At 41.5% G+C, this 22,833-nt stretch overlaps 1 protein-coding gene across 1 annotated transcript in view; it reads right to left on the bottom strand.

Annotated features, from left to right (window-relative positions):
- Positions 1-19,244, bottom strand: part of nup93 (nucleoporin 93) — a 44,575-nt gene extending 25,331 nt beyond the window's left edge. The window contains exons 1-3 of the mRNA XM_080438340.1: positions 19,102-19,244; positions 16,143-16,325; positions 13,595-13,712 (exon numbers count right to left, since the gene is read on the bottom strand). Coding sequence (XP_080294466.1) covers positions 13,595-13,712; positions 16,143-16,321 — 297 coding nt within the window. The 5' untranslated portion in view covers positions 16,322-16,325; positions 19,102-19,244. The remainder of the gene's footprint in view (positions 1-13,594; positions 13,713-16,142; positions 16,326-19,101) is intronic.
- Positions 19,245-22,833: the final 3,589 nt, after the last annotated feature.

Raw genomic sequence — 22,833 nt, 5'->3', positions numbered from 1 at the left:
CAGTGCCTAGCTTATTTATGGAATTTTGGCTCCGAGTGCCACAGCCAAAATTCATTGTAAAAAAAAAGTGCTTAGGAGCCGAGATACAGGGCACACAGGGCTTATATCAAAGGACGTTTTAGACGTCCAGTGGCACTGAATGAGTTAAAAGCATACCACATAATAAAAGGTCAAGGTTTTGCAGGAAAACCAGCAAACTGTCGCTTCCTCACCTCTAAAAAGCACTTTCTCTCTATTCACTATTTCACATACTGGTTCCTTTCATCCTCTATCCTCGTCTCGCTCTGGTCCTGCTATCTGTGTATCTTTCCTGGCATACATGTGTACTTCTCATAGCCTGCCCCGTCTCCCCTCTCTCTATTGCCCGCCCTACCTCAACCTCTCTACCCAGGAGAGTATTACAAAATGTCTATATTTAACTAACCAAGGGACAGAGCTCAGGTCAACACTGAGAGAATTGCACTGAAACAATGTATAGAATAGTATCTAGAAAGCACAAAGGCTGGTTAGCCAGCCACTAAACCATATATGTATACTTAGTTGTGCGTCAACTAGCAAAAAACTACATGACAAATAAATATCAACAATCTCTTCTGCCTCAAAATATTGTCTATCAAACCTGTATACATTGTACTGCATATAAGAAAGGCCCTATCGTACATGTGTTAGTTTCTTAAAATCGAAACTTTAGTAATCCGTAATGTGCTGTGTATTGGTATAGACAATTGTTAGGTATGCTATCCTACCGCGTATATACAGTATATGATATTATCATCATAAATAATCATATGATGATATGAAAATATAAAAAACTTGACTCATGAATTATGTTTGCTGCTATGTCAATCTATTCCTTGACCAGTGACTGATCATCAATTTAGGAGGGGCTCCGTAATCCGTAATATGCTGCGTATCGATATATAGACATTATTGTTAGGCATGCCATTATAAGAAGGCAATGTACGCCACTGTATAACCCACATTTCCAAATGATTAAATGCTGCAGAAGCTTCTAGTCCTCTATGCCTTCATTCTCAATAGGTAAAAATAGACAGCAAACAGGAGGTTTACTTTCAAGACCTGCACCGCCGCCGAGTCTGACACACATACAGTACCAAACCTGATAAAATATAAGCTTCCCAACATATGGACAGACTTCAGCAAACAATCCAAAATTGCCATGTGTAAATTAATGGATTTGGATTGTTTCTTTTGGGCCCACCCTTATGTTATGCTCCCTCATACTGACCCACTGTAACACCAACAGCCAGATGGCCAGACAGCCTAGAAGCTTCTGCAGGAATGGGAACATGGCGTCAGGAAAAACAGAAGTAGCCGAATCTCAAACAAATATGGATATACATTTAAAAAAGAGGTGCAAAAACCCATAAAGAATATACTGAGTATAAGACATGATTATAAGTTTGTGGCTTGATAGACAAAACATCCAGACATTGAGAGGCGTACTAACGTTTCGCCGTCTGACTGTGTTCCACATTGCGTACCCTTGAATTTGCAGAAATGAATTTGGTGATTACTAATCACCACAGCTCTATGTAAAGTATCATTCCTTTAAATGAATTGTATAAATGTGGATTTCTGCAATAGTAATAATAGGTTAGCAATGCTCAAATCAAACTTTTAAGTAAAGTAGGGGGGGAAAAATACTTCTCGACATGAACATGTATGTAACATGCTTTGCGCGTGTTCAGGCATGTGACACGCATGCATGTGCACACTGCGCGCACACTGCGCTGGCATATACGGGCCCTCTATTCCTTGGGCTTGGTCATCCAAGACGAGCAGACAGTGCCTGAACACAATTTATAGAAGGCCAGTCATGATGACAAATGGCAGCTTAGCTGGCAGGATCAACGTTTTATATTATGGTCTTCATTTTCCAATCGAGCCTAATCTGAAATGATCAAATACCTTCTAGTAACATCAAGTATGTTATGGACATCGTGATTTAACGGCAATACAGCCTACTTACAATCACCAATTACGAAATATCGTATAGGAATACAGTCTAAATTTGACTGATAAGGCACGCAATCTCTGCAGATCACAATCACAATGATTAGAATCGCTATAGGCATGAAGGGAGACAGCCTCTCCTCGTTAAGACAAATTCAGAGCAGCCTCCCTCTTATGAACTACAACTTAGATGACAGAGTTACAGAAAATAATGCATCGCTGTACAGTCTCCTTTGTTTAAGTGGAACAAATTCCCCACCACAAATGTGAAATAATGGAGAGATGAAGTATAGTAGCAGTAGGATCGTATTGAGGAAAGCACACACGCACACACACAAAAGTACATCTATAACCATCAAAGTATAACCTACATTTTAATTAGCAGGTCATTGTCAAAATTGCATTCAGCATTAAAAACATGTGGTTGCTGTCTGTCAGAATGACATGATGTGAATTGAAAGTAGTGCTAAGGGAGGAAGGAAGGACGGAAGGAATGAAGGAAGCATTTTGTCCTCAGTTGCCGTGAGACAATGAGCCAGCCGGTGCCCCTCTTTGCGCGAGCCGTTGCATGTGTGTGCGCTTGCGAGCGCATGTGTGTCTGTGTGTAACCCCACCCCATCACTCCTCCACTTCCTGTGTAGAGAATACATACTGTACAGATGCCTTCAAAAAGTAAATCACTATTATCATCATTGGAGCATTCATTACCATCATTGTTTTTGTCATCATAACACATGACAGACATTAATAGCAAAGTACGCCAATAAGCCAATACAATGAGGAGGGAGAAAGAGTAACAGAGAGAGAGACACACACAGAAAACACATGCATGTACAGTATAGTTAAGTGTTAAGAGTGTGTGTGTGTGTGTGTGTGTGTGTGTGTGTGTGTGTGTGTGTGTGTGTGTGTGTGTGTGTGTGTGTGTGTGTGTGTGTGTGTGTGTGTGTGTGTGTGTGTGTGTGTGTGTGCGCGCACGCACGCATACGCGTGTGTAGGCGATACTCACTCATGCTGAGCTCTAGACTGCCATGCAGACAGCCAGACAGGGAGGAGAGGATGAGACAAGAGGAGAAGAGTAAAAGTACCTAAAAAGCAACATATTGCCAGGTGTCCAGGCTTTTGACAGCCCCTGTGAGACCCGCATTGCACCCCTCACCCCACCTGGCCCCGACCCTCCCCATCTCTCTGAGGCTCTGCCAGGGCAGTAGCAAGTGGCCGCCATTCTGGGGCGTGTTCCCCGTGCCCCGTGGAGCCAGCATGGCGGTCCAGTCGCAGTCTTTCCCCGTGCTAAACCAGGCCACCGTCTCTGTGGGCGGCGAGCATGAGAGCCGGGTAGAAGTGCCACATCAAGACTCACTGGAGGTGGTTTTATTGTCGGGAGGGCCGTACCAACTCCGCACTCAGACACGGGGGAGGGGGGGGGATCCACGAGAAGGAGCTATGGATTCATATATATTCTCAGATCGTACCATAAGTTAACACCCCCATCCATCCTCCGTTCTCTTTCTCCCACTCTCTCTCTACCTCTCTCGATCCTTCACTTCTTCCCAGCATCACCCCCCCCCTCCCCCACAACCTCTCAGTCCCACTCATTTTCTTCCTCTTTTTTTATCCATCTATGCATCCTCTGTTTCTTGCCTCCCTCCCTCTTCTCTCCCTTAGCGCAATGCAATTACAGTAATGTTTTTTTTCCCCTCTCGGTTGATGACTTCCGACATCCTGTGTTGAAACCAGGCTAATCATGCTCTTAAGGGTCATGTTTAGTTAATGAAGGGGGTGGGAGACATGTAGGGGGCCACACACACACACACAACATACTTTTAAGAGGCAAACAGTGCCACAAAAGGCAGGCATGGAAACACACGTGCCCGCGTGTGTAGTAGTGTAGGCACACGACATACACTCATTCACAACGCACAGCCCTCTTGTGCACGGGCAAGTTGTTATGGTGCACGCACACACGCACGCACGCACGCAGGAGAGAAGCATGGAAGCGGTGCCCATGTGTCACCTGTGCGCGCACACGACACAAACATTCATTCATTTGTTCTTGCACGTGCGGACACAACATAGAAGCCGCACGAGGCTTGCAACACGCGTGAAGAGATGTCAGAGGTGGGGCTCCGTCAGTGCACACACACAGTCACACACACACACACACACACAGATCTGTGCTTATCAGACTGTGTCCACCCAATGCATGCCATCACTGTATGAAGACAGACAGACAAGTGGTGGGGGCAGGAGAGAGACAGAGCATGATGGGGGAGGGACAGAGAAAAATCTGAGTGAGAAAATGGAAAGCAAGAGAGAGAATGAGAGGAGACAGATTTAAATGCAGAAGGAGTGGGGTGGGGGGGGGGGGGGTAGTACCAGGAAAAAAGATGGAATAGTGATAACTGAGACTCAGACGGACAGAAAGGAGAGAATTCACCCGGCAGGCAGTCGCCATTTCTTCCTTTTACGTCAGCACATTCTCTCATTCCCTCCATCTCTCCTTCTTTCTCATTTTCCTCCTACACCCTTTTGTTCACAATCCCTCTATCTTTCCTTTCCTTGGCTTTTGTCTTCCTCCAGAAGGGGAGGCTCTATCGTAGCCTCCTCTCTCTCTCTCTCCCCCTTCTTCCTTGTCCCTTAGTATTGCTGTTATATGGCTGGTTTGATAACACAGAACAAATGAGCCACACACTGAATTCCCACCCCCACCTAGTCAGTCAGTCAGCTGACAGACACACAGGAACCCTTCCTTATTTCAACCATATTGACAAGTGTGTGATTGGCCTAACAATGGGACATCCTAAGCATTAAGTGCTCAAGCCCTATTTAAAAAATGTGTCATTCTTTCTTAAGTTGTTCAGAAATCGCCAATCTACGAAGCACACACCGTGTCACATCACGACATATTGTGAGCTTATAGATCTGGTATTTTGGACATTTCTTGGTACGTTTTTCCAAAATAGAGAAGCCAGGGTTCATGTGGTTGATAAATTAAAATTCACAATTGTCCCTTCTCTTACGTTTGACTAAATGTCAAATGCTTAATAAAGCATGTGGCACGTGGGTCGGTGGGTGTGGCACAATTTAGTATGGACAAATTATTTAAATGCATCCCGGTATTGGCAATAGATTAATAGTTAATAGGAACAATATGGACAAAGCCTGTTTACCAAACCCTCTGTTTTAAGTTAATCAAAGTTGCCCATATATAGGTCACCTAAAAGCGTGACCTATAGACTGCGCCTCCTACATTCATCCAGGCTTGGCCACGGATAAATCTAGGACTGTAGGCTAATAACGCACAGAGATAGTTACTACTGCCTGTTCATCCATACATACATGCAGTTGCATCATTCACACGGCAATTCCCTCTGTGTGTGTTTCTCTCTATGACAGTGGGGGCTGCACATCAGGTCATTCATGCGCGCGCGCACACACACACACACACACACACACACACACACACACACACACACACACACACACACACACACACACACACACACACACACACACACACACACACACACACACACACACACACACACACACACACACACACACACACACACACACACACACACACACACACACACACACACACACACACACACACACACACACACACACACACACACCTATGCATCTCCAGTTTGTGTCCAGGCTGTATGTTTGCAAACCCATGGCACACATGCAGTTAAACAGAAATCCAGAAAGATCTGTTAATTCCTGAATATAGCCTTTGGAACAGTGGAGACCGGAGACTTTCCCTGCGGCCACAAAAGAAGACGCATAACGAACTTCAAAAGCAACACAGGAAATGGAAATGCACCAATATCACCTTCTCAGAGTCACTGCAAAGCTAATTAAATCACATTAACTGAGAACAGACTCATTGGACAAAAAAAGGAAAGGAGATATAATACATTTCTCTGTGGATTGCTTTGATTTGAAATACTACAGACATCCGAGCTTAGGATTTAGGCAATTGTTCCAATGTAAGACTTCTTGCAGCTTGGTAAGGTGATAGCAGAAGCCAAAATGTGTATTCTAGGAAACTGAGGTGATGTATGATCTTATTGTGCATCTTATTCTCAGGAGGGTTGGGCTTCAACATCCGGTTCCACTTTGGAACTACATGTAATCTCTTATTGAATCCTCCCCAAATCTTCTCTGCTTTAAATTCATTTTGCTAAATAATTAATTTATGTTCTTTTTGAGAAAGCTGCCCACTAAAGGTCTATCCAAAGGTTCCGGTAAAGGGATTCAGGCTTGATAAGCGGATTCGCATTTTGATTGAGATTCGATTAAATCCTTTTGAACCTCAACCCTAATTCTCAGAGAGAGAAGAGCACAAAGACAAGACAGAGGCAGGAGAGGATAAAACCCTAGTATACTTGTTTACAACACAATTCAAACTTGGAGAATATTATAAACAGAAATGTTGCAAAGCATATGGACAGTATGTATTGATTAAGAGGACACTTGGGATGATGGAATGAATGATTATTTGATCAAGTCGCAAAGCATGCATTGAGCAGCGTTCTCCCAACATTTCACAGCCGAGGTCAGTTCTGTTTTAATTAAACTCAATTCAATAATGTAAACCGGGAAATGTCATTCACACCATGATGACAAATCTGTTAAATCATTTTGTTTATAGACCACATCACATGACTCAGACCCTTTCTTGAGTTTTGGTCAAGCATGGGTTCACAAATATATATTTTGGAGGCGTAGCATATGAGCATGCAACAAAGAAGCAGATACGATTTTTGTGCATATCGTGTGTTGTTTGATACATTAAGCCTTCTGGGATCGAATAGAACTTTAAAGGAGTAGTTCACCCAAAACATTACTTATTTTTTATCAATTACCGTAAATTTCGGACTATAAGCCGCAACTTTTTCCCCATTTTTCGACCCTGCGGCTTATATAACGGTGCGGCTTATCTATGGATTTTTACAGCTAACGGCCACTAGGGGACCTCCTAAATCTATGGATTTTACACCCACGGCTTATAGTCCAGTGCGGCTTATATATGTACAAATCATTCAATTTAGCTGCTGCGGCTTATATTCAGGTGCGGCTTATAGTGCGAAAATTACGGTACACACCCATGAAGCCTTGAATTCATGGAGATTTTTTGATGACCGGAGGAGTCTCCGGTAGGAGACACAAGACACAAAGAGTCTCCTACTGAGTCTCCTATTGACCGATGACCCGGTAATCAAATTATTAGTTCCAGAATGCGGCAAAAAAAAATTTTTAACTTGTTTTGGGTGAACTACTCCTTTAACCTGCTGTTTATCTCTCTCAGCTTTTCTACTAAATGAATAAAGAAAAAATGCTTAGGCGATTGGACAGTTGGCGTGCGTGTGTGTGTGCAAGCAAACCCCCATGCTGCCAGAAGCTAAGTAACTAAGTGCACTTCCAGTCAGTCAGTCAGTCAGTCCCACCCAGGCTAGGGTACATCCGGCTGACTATTATGTTTGGGTTGGGGAAGGAATCAGGGACAGAGGAAACTGGAGGGAGAGACAGACAGTGGGAGAGAGAGAGATGATGAAGTTAGGTTGGACTGCACTCAAGCCCATATGCCTGGACCAAACCCAGGGCCTCAGCGGGGTGGGATGGGATGGTGGAGAGAGAGAGGGATGGAGGACGAAAGCGTTTGTACGCAGGAACATCTCTTTGATGAACAAAGAGAAGGTGGGACAAACAAGGGTAGACCTCGTTACAACCCGGGTTGGGCTGCAGACAGTACATCTACAGTAGTTATTAATAATAATAAATAAAAAAAAGCTTTTCCCAGTCTTATTTGTGCGTGGGCCCCACACACACAATTGTAGGTGTACAAAGGAGTAGAGTATATTAATTTTTTTATGTGTTAATGAACATTTAGATCCAGACAGTACTGCTGATTCACCCCCCCCCCCCCCCCCGTATTTCTCATTTGTCTTCCTCCTCTTGTTATTATTTTCCATCTTTCTCTGTGTGTGTGTGTGTGTGTGTGTGTGTGTGTGTGTGTGTGTGTGTGTGTGTGTGTGTGTGTGTGTGTGTATTAAAACATTATTATTATTATCATCTGAAGTTCCAATAGTACCCTTTGATTTTAATTACCACAATATGAAAACGTATACATTTAAGGGAGAAAAAAGGAGATAACTGTAGAATATAGTTATTAATCAACCAAGGTTTCCACCAGACGATGTGTACTGTACTTGGGATGCTGTAAGCACGCAGACTGGCTGTGTGTTGAGAGCATCTGTGGAGGGAACACCAAGTGATATGCAATAGCCTCCATCCTAATGAACACGGCCAGTAAAAATGGAAATGTGCCTGTATACTGCTGGCTGTGGGATCATTTGAGATGCATACATTACATCCATACATCTCTGCGTTACGTTTGTGGGGAAAGCAGCATGATGAATCTACCAATGCCTTGAGCAGAACGAGGAAATGGGATCACTGGCCGTTTGCAGCAGAGTGATTGCTGCGCATGCGTGTTTCACCATGAGGAATGATTCAGTCAGTTACCCACGTCGGCCTATTATACAGTAAGTCGGCAAATCCATGCATTAAAAAGGTCTGCCTGCCCAAACAGAATGTGTGCTCTAAGGGTCACCTGAGGGGGTGGGGACGGGGGGGGGGGGGATGGGCAGTTGGATGATGTGGTGAATTTCCTGAGGTAAGCTATATATTAATCCCACTGTTACATAGCCATATGCCCTGAAAACTGTTATAGCAAATATAGCATCTGTGAAACTGAGCTTAGTTAAAATATTGATTCAACTAATATACTATTACACTTTATTTTAATGGTGTTTATTTTACTATTAGAGACTATGTAACAATCATAATACCAACAGGTACTTTATTAGCTTACGCGTATCCACGCATCACGTACCGAATTGATATGGGATGGAGTTCAATCAACAGTTTAAACACACTTCCACTGCCTCTGTGACCTGCCGGTTATTATGACTGCATGTCCCTTTGTCCTACGCCCACATTAACAAGGCCTGAAAGCTACACAACAATTTCCCAGAGGAACAATTAGGTCAGTAAAATAGGGGGGATGGTCATCCACACACCAGCTCTCTGGCTGTTACTCCCCCATTACTCACAAACATTTCATTTTTATTAGCTTAGCAGTGGATTCTCAACCTTTTCTGGATCAGGAGTCAGGACCCACACTTGGAAATGTCGACAGCGTTCGAGCCCACCCTTCTGTGGTCGGTAGGGGTGTGCCGATATATCGTCCCGCGATATATCGCGATACGTTTTCGTGACGATATGTATCGTTTTGAGAAAAAAAAATATCGTTTTTTTTTTTACAATAATAATAATCAGGCATGCAAACAGCCCCGAGGTGAAAAGGGTGACAATATGTTGTTGTTTTTTCGGGTCAGGTGTCATACTATTGCCCTATTTGGATTCAAAACGGCTATTGTAGCTGAAAAGCTACAAGTTCGCATATCTGAATAATGCAAAAACAGAATTATTTGTTTGCATTGCTTTTTTTCTCCCCCATATATTTTTCGTAATAAAAAAAGTGCGTATCGTATCGTATCGAAATCGTATCGAAGTTGTGAGCCAAATATCGTATCGTATCGTTTGGTGAAATTAGTGTATCGGCACACCCCTAGTGGTCGGTACTTTTTTTATATTATATGTTATATAATCATTAAAATCTTGTTTTGCCAATTAGTTGGGCCCCGCTTGCGATATCCTCACCTCATTAGTTTATTTGTGGAACACAGTTCTTATATTTCCCCAAACAGAGCCTTCAGTGTGGCAGCCCCCACCCCGTGGAACTCTCCCCCAATGGAGATTCGCCATGCTCCAACACTGGACTCTTTTAACTCATTCAATCCGGGAACGCATCTGTGACACTTTAGATTTATTTGGCTATTCAAAAATAGCAGACATACAAGCTCACATGAGCTTGTAGATCTGCTATTTTGGAGGAAAAAAATCGTGAAAATGTGTGCAAAATCTGCAAAAAGAAGCTATATATATATATATATATATATATATATATATATATATATATATATATATATATATATATATATATATATATATATATATATATATATACACATACACACCCATACACTTTTTTTTAACTCACATCTTTGCCTCTGGGGGGTCCCTGTAACAACACATTTTGTGTCACACCTATTCTCTCAAGCTTATGGCAAATAGTTGTTTGTTGTTTTGTTTGGTTGTTTGTTTGTTGTTTGTTCATTGTTTTTGATGTAAAGAGTCCCTGGGTTCATGAAAGGCGCTATATAAATTCCAAGCTATTATAATAATATGCCACAATGCTACTTCGACCCTATAATATAATAATATATAAGTGGACTATGGTATTTTCAAAGGAAAAAATTACATCCCTACTATCCCAGGGGGATAGTAGGGATGCCACAATCTGACCTTGAGCCAATTCGAAATTCGGACAGCCCTGGCGAATATTTTTTCGATTATTCGATGGCGCCGCCACCCCCCTGATGATAAAAATAAAAAAAACTTTTTTTTCTTTTTTTTTTTTTCATCAGGTCAGGCAGGCCACTAGGAGGTCCTTCCGACGGCCAATCCGGCCCTGAGTGTGTGGCTGCAGCAGCACTCTGAGTCTGCACAGACAACGCAGCTGGCTTCCTCCACTTTACAGTAAAACAAACTGTGGCCATTTACAATTATTAAGACTATAATATTACTATTATTAGTATTAGCATATATTTTGATTGAAACTAAGGCATAAAAAAGTTTTTAAAAAAATTAAATAAAAAAAAAATATAATTAAAATCGAAATTTAAAAATCATTTTCGATTATGGAGACTGTAACGAATATTCGAAAATTCGAATAATCGGTGGCATCCCTAGGGGATAGAGGCCTCTTGCGGCAGTGATGTCTTCGGTTCTCTATACATGACATTTACTAACGACCATCTTCCAAAGCATGCCGTGGTTTGTTTTATTTCTGAGAACATTTACACCCTACTATATACTTTGTTGTACGTCAAACAGCTTATCTACAAGCTCACAACACACAGAATGTTTGCCTATTACAAACATACCCAGAATAGGGACGCTAGGGTTGTGAGCTTGTAGATCTGCTATTTTCACCCATTGTTCTCGATTGTTTGCCTGTTATGGCATACCCAGAGTAGGGATGCTAGGGTACATGTAGTTAAACTTGCTTTTATCTTGTAATCCAACCACACACTATATCACATACTAGATATTACATTGCACGTATTCTTTACAAGTCATATGAGTGTGGAATTTTAATGCATTTTATTGAGTGGATTGATAAGAAAACTACAGCCAAAAATGCTCCCTGCACTGATTAAGAATACAATTCTAACATCCAATACTTATTAACCATGCAATGATGTTTAGCCAACAATGACTCAATTATCAAGTGTAATTAATTATTGAATGTTTTATGACGAGAAAAATGATGATGAGGAAAAAGTAGACGGACAGGAAAATGGTCCATGATTATGTGCAATATACTTAGGCCAGTCAGAATTAATATATAATTGCCTGATCACAATTATTTTGAGCTAAATCACAATTAGTTTGCATAATCGTTAGAATAGTTTCCATTAAACTGTATTAAAACAGCTGGCTGAAATTTACAACAATACACCAATACTCAAGACCCCAATGGAAACAGGCCAGTGCTTTCTTGGGTTCAATCTTTTTAGCGTTGTATTAATCTGTACTTTCTGTGCTTTTTTTTGCAAACTGTTAAAGTATTCAATCAAACAGAAATGTCATATTTCCATCATTATTAACATGTTGCCGTCTTTCAACCGAGTTGGTGCCAACAACATCAACTCGGGACTCCTGGATCACAGGCTTACACTCCCCCCCCCATCCAGCATCAGAATCCGGAGCTCTGCGATGTTTCTAGCACCTCTGTCACACTGCAGTGTGTCTAATCTACATAGGTGGTGCGCCACCTTCCCCTCCCTAGCTGTGCCTTGGGTTTGCTCCCAGTGTCAGTTCGCTCGCCATCCGTTCCAAGTCCCTGACCTTGTGTATTGATGGTGTTGCTTTGACTGTGATGTCATGTCTTTCCATCATGCTGTATCTACCTACTGTACTTTTTTTCTTGCCCTGTAATCTGTATTTTAAATGCTGTACTGTCTTTGGCAACTGAACTTCCCTCGCGGGGAACTTCCCGTGATCCACAGGAGGCCCCCGTAGAGGTCAACGTTTCTGATGTGGTTCTCCCATGTGACATCAACAGGGCCTTTTTGTGCTGTACTGTGAGCGTCTATGTCTCTGCCCCTTACAGCAGTAGCGATTCTACTGGAGCCACAAACAGCCGCCTCTTGAGGTCATTTCCCATCTCAGATTTCCATACTCTCCTCATCCCGTACAAGGCATTCCAGGCAAGTGCCCCCCGGAGGTTCAGATCCTGTTCCGTCGAGGCAGACCGGGCACAGAGATATGTCTTCGACTACCTCGAGGACCACACCGCTGACAGCAGCAATGATTCTGTCCTCCGTGTTGAATGCCATTAATTTTGTATTCTTGGCATTGAGCTTGAGGCCGATCTTCTTGCACTCCAGTTCTACTGACAGTACTGTAGTTTGTTCCCTTCCTTTCTCTGCTGTGTCCGAGACTAAGGCAATTCCATCTGCATAGTCAAGCTCTGTGACCGTGATTGGTTGTACTTGCTGAGTCTTCCTCTCTGGACCGATGTGAAAATACAAACGTTCATACATTTCCAAGAACATTTTTGAAAGAATATAAATTATACCACCAGGCTTGCAAAATAATACAAAAGTAACTGCATTGACTAAAGTCAGGTCTATAGCTGACTACCCTACACTTATTTCCTCACCTAAAAACATGTCTAAAGCACAGTGCCAACACAGCAATCCTGGGTATGAGCAGTGGAATTGGTATAGCTGTCTAAGCAGCAGGCGCAGGATCAAACTAGTTGAACGTTTTGCAGCGGCTGCGGTGGCAAAAAAAAGAATCCCCGCCGGTCCAACAGAAACAAGAAGGGAAGTAGGAGGGAAGTGTAGAAAAAATGCAAGATAAACTAAAGTTATGCTTTCCCACAGCGTGTCTTACTGTCATTGAGGTGGAAAGCTCTGGAAACATGTTTCCAGTGTGGATAACAGGCTTTGTTAAATGCAGTGGAGATCAGTGAAGATTCATTGCTCAGGTATTTTCACAATAAGATGCTTTCAATGAGGGAAATCGCCACAACCTCTACAAGTTACCTCGCAAATTTCAGCAAGCAAAAAGTATTACCTATTTATTTCTCTACTTTGAAAACCTGTTCAGTCCTTATGCCTTCCCTTGTTAACTATTTATCTCTGTGTGCTTGATTGATCTGCTGAGCAAACTAGACAAAATTGGAGGACTAACATACTGTATAGGAATACATTTTGCTGGCTGGGTACTCCAGATCAGTATTGTAATCATTCTACATTAGACCCGTCATCAAAATCTCCAGCAAAAAGGGCATTCCTACATTCAGTTTTATGCCACAGACGACAGACCATTGCAGTCTTGCACAACAAGACTATGATATCTTATACAGGCTTACCTGTACATCTCATACAGGTAAGATATACAAACTTACCTGTATATCAGTGTCTTTGACTGGCTCCAGAGGCTCAAAGGTGGTGGCAGCACTCAGACTCTCCAACCTCTGAGAAATGTGGAAGATGTCAAGTCCTCTGGAACCAAGAAGTATGGACCTGACAAGAAAACAAGAGGGAGAGGACTTGATAAGAATGGAGTAAGAATGAAGGGAGAAGGTTGGACAGAAGGAAAGTAAGGGAGAAAGGAAGTACCACTCTCAGTGTAGGACTGAAAGACAACTTGCAGTTAATCAACAATTCCACTAGAGGGCATGGGAAGGTTTGCTAGGTTTGTAATTCACCCGTTTAATTTGACATTATTTAAGGTCAGTCTTTCAAGAGATAGTAGAGAGGATTAGGGTTAGGGGGAAAGTTTAAGAAATCAACCAAACTTAACTTACTGTTAAGTAACCAAAGAGATTCAAGAAAACATCAGAAAGCTTTTGGGAAACGATTATGCAAAATAATTGTGATTATCTCAAATAATTGCGATTAGGCGATTATGTAATAATTGACTGTGACAGGCTTACACATGACCCACACACAAAGTAGGCTACTGATCATCCTCTCAGTCAGGTAGAACTCGCAAACATGCTGCACTATTTGAAGATGATAAACACAGCGTTAAGAGACTGTTAGTAATACACCTAAGTCAACACAATAGTTCTCTGGAGGAGATCACAAAACATAAAGTCTCCTTTTCATGGATCTCCATTTTCCACACGCCTGCTCACCAAAACGTTGCTGCGCTCCATAAAGAGTAGTTAATGTTGTGGATATGAATTTGAATTGTGATAAGATAGATACTATATCATAATAATGTTAAATGGAACATGATGCTATGATATTGTTGCACCAAGCACCTTTTAAAAGGGAGCCGTAGTTTCAATCGTTTTAATGCTTCACCTTTGTCATCTGGGTGAAACCCATGATATTCCCAAATACAAGAGGTTATGTTTTAATTTGACCCTAAAGCCAGTCATCCATGCTGGCATTGATTTCACAGAGTTAAGTGCTGTGACGTAACTCCCCCTGTAAGACAACTTAGAGGCTTATTAACTCCAATAATGGTCTTTTATTAAACCCTCTGAATAACAGGTCAGAACCTCTCAGAACCTCTCTCAAACCTCTCTCAAACCTCTCAGAACCCAAACAACATGCAATGCCTTCTGCACTCAGCATTACCGTCCAACACTCGTTTATGTTCAATCTTAACCCATGAAAACCGGGAACGCATCTGTGTAACCACTTGAACCATTTTATACTTTGGCTATTCAAAAATAGCAAATATACAAGCTCATAGCGCACTAAGCGCAGCACCGAGTGCCGCGCTATGAGCTTGTATATTTGCTATTTTAGAAAATTCTTGCAAATCTTTGAAGATAAATAAAGCAAACATTTTTAACTCAAGTATGGACGGATGTCCGCTAGGGGTGTGCCGATACACTAATTTCACGAAACGATACGATACGATATGGGGCTCACAACTTCGATACGATTTCGATACGATACGCACTTTTTTATTATGAAAATATATGGGGGAGAAAAAAAGCAAATGCAAACAAATAATTCTGTTTTTGCATTATTCAGACATGTAAACTTGTAGCTTTTCAGCTACAATAGCCGTTTTGAATCCAATTAGGGCAATAGTGTGACACCTGACGCGGGAAAAAAAAGCATGTTGTCATCCTTTTCACCTTGGGGCTGTTTGCATGCCTGATTATTATAAAAAAAACAAAAAAACAAATTCAAAACGATATTTTTTTCCCCCAAAACGATACATATCGTCACGAAAATGTATCGCGATATATCGCGGGACGATATATCGGCACACCCCTAATGTCCGCCATGTGTAATTGCTGGTGTAGAATGGGTGAGATTAGACTGCAACTGTGTTAGATCAATCAATGCTCTGAGAGTGTGTACAGATTTGGCGAAATGGACCCTTATTCACAAGTTTCGTAGGGAGCTTACTGGGGAAACGAGAGAGCACAAATGATGGGCATTACTTTCGGTTGTTACTCATTCAATTAATTTGAGTGATACGTGTCAGTCAATAATAATGCAGGAACACAACCTAACAAAAATCATAGTCATATTAGTCATAAGGTGACGAAGTGGCCGCGCATCACACAACACAAGACGTGGGTTCTATCAACAATGTCAGCTGTCATGAATCAGCTGTGTGGAGGGAGATCAAAAACAAGTAGGATAAGATGTAATCCTGCTTACATTAATAACCTTCCAAATAATTTCAGCTGCATGATTACAGGAGCGTCGTCCTGCAGCATGAACAGCCCGCTGTCAGATTTTTTGGGGCGGTGAAATCAGACCTGATGACGACGCACCACGGTCTTACTGTAACCATATTCTAAACAGTGCCGTCATCATCAAACCATGATTTCATGCCACCGCACACACACATTCTTGCTTGAACTTAATTAGCCTGACCTGCATCTTGTAGGACTTGACTGCTATTCCGAAGCCTTTAAAGGGCAGACTCAGAAGCTACTTGTGCATGTATGTGCCGGTGTGTACATCGCTTACGCTTTAACGTCAGCTGCGTCCTGCGAGGTGCGTGTCAGCGTGCGAGATCGAAGGCGCTCCCCGGCCTGCTGGATTTCCTGGAGGTTCCGCTCCACGTGCGGGAGCTCAGACACGGCTTCTGTCTCTGCAGCCAGCTGCTCTGCCTGCTGCAGGAGCTCCCCAAAACCCTCAGCATCCATAACTCTAACACAGAGATAGAGAGAGAAACAGAGAGTCAAAGAGAATGAAGAAACGGTACATTTGATTCCAACTCTGCCTCAGCAAGAGCTCACTAATAGTGTACTTTGCTCTAAGGGGAGACAAGAAAAAGAACGAGTAGAGGATAGCAGCTAAAGGATGAGAAAGACTGTATTTGTGTGAATTAGCTCTGACATAATTTCTGCACTACACAGTAGCCGCAAGCAACTCTTAGTTGTAGTAACTGGTTTTACCTCTCTAGGCTTTATGCCCTCATGTTTTAAATGTTTTGTTTCAGTTTCTAAGATGTTTTTAATGGTGTGATGATTCTTTTTTATGCAACTGCCTATTGTAGCACTTTGAGATTTTCACAAATGTAAAGTGCATTATAAACAAAAGCCATTATTATAATTATTAGATGATATAATGCTTCTAGTATCTGGCATCTAGAGTTGCAATACCAACCCTTAGTTGACAGCCCATTCATCCAAACAGAAAGGTCCTATCTGATTGTATTAAATGAGGTTAAACTCACCAACATTGCAGCTGTACGGAAAGCTTAATTAATTCTGTGCAGGTGATAATGTTTCTAAGTGTTCGAGTTTGGAAGCGCTCGTTGGAATAGAAATCACTCAACGGTCCAGCGTACCACCCGTTTCGAAATTGCACATAATGCAGGAGACAGCAGGACGTTGCGTTATTGAAAACGATCGTTTCCAAACTCAGAAATGTAATCACCTGCACGGAATTTATCGACAGAAAGTAGCTCATAACATGTCTATGGTGGATTTTTATGAAACAAAAACTTGACAAATAGAAAGAGGATAATCCAAGCTTTCCGTACAGCTGCAATCTTAGTGAGTTTAACGTTGTTTAATACAATCAGATAGGACTTTTCTGTTTGGATGAATGGGCTGTCAAGGGTTGGTATTGCAACTCTAGATGCCAGATAGCATTATAGCATCTAAGAGTTGCTCTGCGGCTAAGCACTCAGCTGTGCTGCACAGACAGACATTAGCCGTGGTTTTGGCACAGATAGAATAATCAATATCCTCTTTCCGGGCAAGGAATTTGAGGATTTGGAAGTCTATGCAGTTGAAAAAGGTTGGCTGCCCCCACCTGGCTGGGCTATTAGCCCCCATTCATATTATGGCTCATGATGACAAATGTTGCCATAGCAGCCCATCTGATAATGAGCAGAAAGGGCAGGAAACGTTTTATGCTTTTAGACAATGTTATGTCGACAGCTAATGTATTCAACATTCAGTTTGTGGAGTACGCTGTTCATGTTTGGCATTTGAACATCACTGACAAGTGACAAACAGGGGCAGACTCTCTCATCCTTGGTTCTTCCGACTACAAAACCCCACTGTGGTCTGCCTAGTTCTCATAAACAAGAAAATAACCACTCTAGTTGTCTGCTCTTTACCCTGGCTTCCTGTCTGTCAAATACCTTTTTTCAAAATACTGCAGAACTTTGGTTTATAAAGCACTGAATGGTTTAGGGCCCAAATAATGTACATTTCTGAATCTGATCTTGTGATATATAATGATACTACTTTGTCAGGGACGTTTGTCTACTTTCTGAACCGAGAGTCAGAACTAAATATGGCAAAGCAGCGTTAAATTTTAGTCTCTTTCAGAACCCTGGTAACACCGGTATACACTACAGCAGGGGTCTTCAACTGGGGGTCCGGGACCCCTAGGGGGTCCTCAGAGTTACTAACGGAGGGCCGCCAAATGTTTGTGTGATAGGATATTTTTGTTACTACATGAATCACTTGAACCCTAATATCCCTATTCTGAGAAGAAATTTAGACAAAAAATAGCAGATCTACAAGCAGAGGCATTGTGAGCTTGTAGATCGGCTATTTTCGGCAAAGAGGTTTGGTGTAGAGGGGGAAAAAGAGCAGACCAAGTAAAGGTCAAGTTTACTAAGAATTTACTGTTTAGGTTAAATGTCTGAAAACAACACTACACAATGACAGACTCAGTGCTAGTCTATGAAGCTTTCTATGAAATCTATGAAAAAGTTTAATCTGCAACACAATGTTATACAATATGTAGTGGGGGGGTCCCTGCTTCATCTCTCTCTCATAAGGGGTCCTTGGACTGAAAAACGTTGAAGACCTGTGCTCTACAGGATTCCGAAAGAGGATACGTTCAATTTGTATCTGTGCATGCATTGCACCACATATCTGGAACATTATTTGAAAACTACTGGTCTGATAGAGTCAACTCTTTTAAATAAAAGCTGAAGACCTTTCTGTTTGCCGTTATTAATACAATCATAAGCTGAGATCAACAGCCTCGCTATGGCAACTGAGACTAGCCTTGGATCAAGACTATCATAGATGTTTTTGATCGAGTCTGACTGAAAAGTCAGACTCGATCAAATACATCTATGATTAGTCTTGATCCCAGGGAGGCTAGCAGCAACTGTCACTATCAGCGCGCGCATGATGCCCTATCCCGGGGTTAGCTTAGCACCATGTTTGGCACTCAGGCTAACTAGTAAACTAGAGTTATGTGTCAAAACACGGAGGACTTGGACATTAAGGGGACATTTAAACCATGCGGGTCGTCGGGTCAGCGCCAGCCTCGTTATCATGCCGTCGTTTAGCTGTCTGGAAAGGTAAATGAATGGGCTAACAAGTTAGCCACACTAGCTTAATATACACATGTTAAGCTAGTTCTGTTCACAGAGATTGATCTTGAAATTTGAAACATTTTACATGTTGACGTGGTGTGACGGGGTGGAACAATGTGTGAAACAACGTACCTGGTATCCCGTCCCAGTTATATACGTATAGAAAGTAATGTCCTTATTCCACAGATGGAAGCTTTAGAGCTGGTATTATTGTGTTTTGGTTTTGTGTTGCAGAGTGTTTGACATGCATTTACATCCCGGCACTTCTGGACCGGACGCTGATTGGTCCGAACCACCGGATGTTGTACTGCTTCACGTCTTCTTCGTGTTGTTTTGCGACGGTCTGCATCCGGCTTATTGGTGGTGCATTACCGCCACCTTCTGCTCCCGAGTGTGGGTTAGACCTTTTTTACTGTCTATGGATTAGGCAAGGCAAATACAATCTAACTACACACACACACACACACACACACACACACACACACACACACACACACACACACACACACACACACACACACACACACACACACACACACACACACACACACACACACACACACACTCAACTACATGATATAACCTATATTAATTAAAAACGTATCTAAAAGTACCCTTCTACAACTACAGGCTCCTCTGACATCCCCCACACAGGTCTCTGCCATTTTCTAGCCTTGGATCAAGACTATCATAGATTCTGACAAAAGACGATAAAATACAATACATTCGATAAAATATATATATGATAGTCTTGATCCCAGGCTAGCAATTTTCAGTGTTTTGTTTTGTTTTGTTTTGTTTTGTTTAGTGCAGTTTGAACCTTAACCTTCAACGCTGTTTCCTCTCTCCTCTGCTCTGTCCACTACCAATCATAGTAACAACACTTTTTTGAATTAGATATAAATGCCTCCCTTTCCCCTCTTTCTCTCTCTGTCACCCCTTTCTTGACACATTTGGTAGAATTTCCCAGTTTTACCTCTGATACAAATTTGCATTTCTATATGTCCTTTCTCTAAAGCCCTCTTTGCCAACTCATCCACTCTCTCATCCCATCTAACGGTTAGAACACAGTGCATGTAGGGGTTAGATTCTAACCCCTACATGCACTGTGTGGAACCCACAGAAATGTTACCTGAGCTAATTGAGCTCCTTGATGTACTGTTCTTGGGATTGACTGGAGGAAGTCTTCATGCTGTGTATAGTATCCTGATTTGATCTGATTCAATGGACAGACCATATACGTGCTAGGTCTGATAATGAATGTCACCACCGTAATATCTTGTGTAGTCTTTTTTCCTCCCACCACAGTGCAACCAACACTGCTAACATCAGTGGCAGTGGTGACCTAAAGGTTAGAGGTGAGCGCTTGTTGACAATGTTCCCCGGTTCAATTCCCCGGACAGACAGGAAACATCTGGGTGGGGAAGTGAATGGCAACCACTCACCCCTCCCCAACACAGCTGAAGTGCTCTTGAGCAGGGTGGAGCTCGGAGCTCCAGTGGAGCTGCTCAGTGGCCAACAGTATAAGACTGTGGTTGTACTGGCCAGCTCCTAGGTTTTAATGTGTGTGCCTATGTGCAGGGCGTTGCTGGAAATGCTCAGCTACTACCCTGGGTAAATAAAGAACAAAAATAAATAAATAATAATAATATCTCCACTGTGTAAACCCCCAAACTTATTAGATGTTCTTCTGTATACTTTTATTATTTTCTTCAATTCTTTTTTTTACAAACAATGTACAACTTTTGTTTGACAATAGATACAACATTAAAGATATTCCTTTAATGTTATTTCTGTCCTTTTTGTCAAGATTTGGGATGTTTTACCACTTTCAGTCACATTTCTTCACAGATGGCCGACTGGAAGACAGGACTGCTGATAAACTCAGAAATTGTACTATCCCAAAATGTGGAGTGTAGTCTTACCATGGGAAAATCCCAGATTCCTATTAGTGCGAAACAAACTGTCATTACACTTGGTAAAACAGAATCCATTATTTTTGGGTCCAAACATACCCTTAGCAATGCAAAGGATTTCAAGGTCAGAGTTGACGATATAGAAAGCAAAGAAGAGGTTACCTATTTGGGCTGTATTCTTGACAACAAACTGACAGGTGAAAAGATGGTATCAATCAAAGAGCAAGATTATTGGGCAGGATTTCCTCTTTTGTCACCAAACGTGCTCTCAAGACTCTAGCTGGAGCCCTCTTTCAACGTCATTTTGATTATGCTTGCACCTCTTGGTTCTCCAACAAACTGATATGACTACTTCTCGGCCTTAAGCCCATGACCCACCTAATTCCAACACATTTTGCTAGATTGAGATGGCTCAGGGTAGAAGACAGGGTTAAGCAAATATCACTGGGATTGGTATTTAAGATAGTCAAATAGACAGTGCCCTCAATACCCTCATACCTGTCTAACTACTTCTCCAAACACTAGAGGGAGCGATCATGATCTGCTACCACCCAAATTTAGAAGAAACATGGGAAAGTTCTCATTCTACTGCTCTGCCACCAAAATGTGGAATGCCCTGACATCATCCATTAAAGGATATGTAACACTGATTTCTTTCAAAATTGGCCTGAAAAAACATCTATCAGGAGAAGAAAAGGGGAGGTAAATGTAATTTTCCCATCTCTTTAGTACATATATAGTGTTTGTATTTGTTGGTGACATGTATTATTGTTATTTTTTGTATGTTGATCAATTGAATACATAGGACCACAATGGAAAGTCCCCAGGATGTTTTTGTGCCATCCTTTTAGCTTTAATTACTAGAACACGTGCTGTTTACATTTCTGACTAATAAAGTATTCAATCAATCAATCAAAACCAAATATAACATGTCTGATATACATGTTATGCATACTGTACGTACTACTTGCTACATTACTAGTATGGATGATACCACATTATCAAAGTAATTATAAAAACAATTCTTATTAAGGTTTATTGGAATTCAATTTGTCACAAAATAATTAACTTTAAAACTGGCATCCCTATTTTGGCCATGTCTTTGTTTATATGCAAATATTTTCAAAGATAGCTAAAATGTCCAATCTATCTACAAGATTGTGATCTTGTGTATCATTCGGATTCACGATGCAATGCATTGTAAGCTTTTAAATCAGCTAGTTTCACAATTCAGCATACAACAAAGTATATACTGTAGGGTTTAAGTGACAATAACATACATACGTAATATTACGTATTACATACGTAATACGAACTTAACTTCGTATAACTCGTATACGTAATACGAAGCTTGAACTTATACATACATAAGTTCAAGGTTTTGTGATGAAATCATTTCACATATGTCATGTGGCTGGGGTTAATGATCCCAGGGTGAAAACAACTGTCTGCACTGACTACAACCCTGAGCACCGAGGTCATACTTACTACATACTACGTCGACAGGACAGGAGTTTAGTGTAGGTTAGTAGATGAATAGACAAGATGTTTGAACTGTGTTGACTGATTAGTTTGTCCTTGTGGTCCATGTTTGCTGTTATGCAATGGGAAAAAAAACTCTAAGAGATTGCATCATGTCACTTCATTGATATGAAATCCTTGCTCTCGTCTGTCATAATAATGTAAACAAATCATATAGACCAATATGACCAAATATTTGGCAATTTTCTCCTGTTGACCCCCAATACCTACAAACCATGTCTCATCCAATGAAGGCTGAGTTTTTAGAATCAACAGTCAAAATAAATAATGTACTATGGCCAAAATAGGCCATCATTTATTTAACCATTTCATACTTTAAAAAAAATAATAGTGGAAATAACCAATCTATAAGCATAATTATTTTGTGACAGGCCTACAACCTGCCCAATGACCTGTATGGAAATAT

This window comes from Gymnoscopelus braueri, assembly GCF_963280865.1.
Source record: "Gymnoscopelus braueri genome assembly, chromosome: 9".
Taxonomy (NCBI): domain Eukaryota; kingdom Metazoa; phylum Chordata; class Actinopteri; order Myctophiformes; family Myctophidae; genus Gymnoscopelus; species Gymnoscopelus braueri.
The sequence above is the reverse complement of the archived record's forward strand: the minus strand, read 5'-3'. Positions and strand labels throughout refer to the sequence as shown.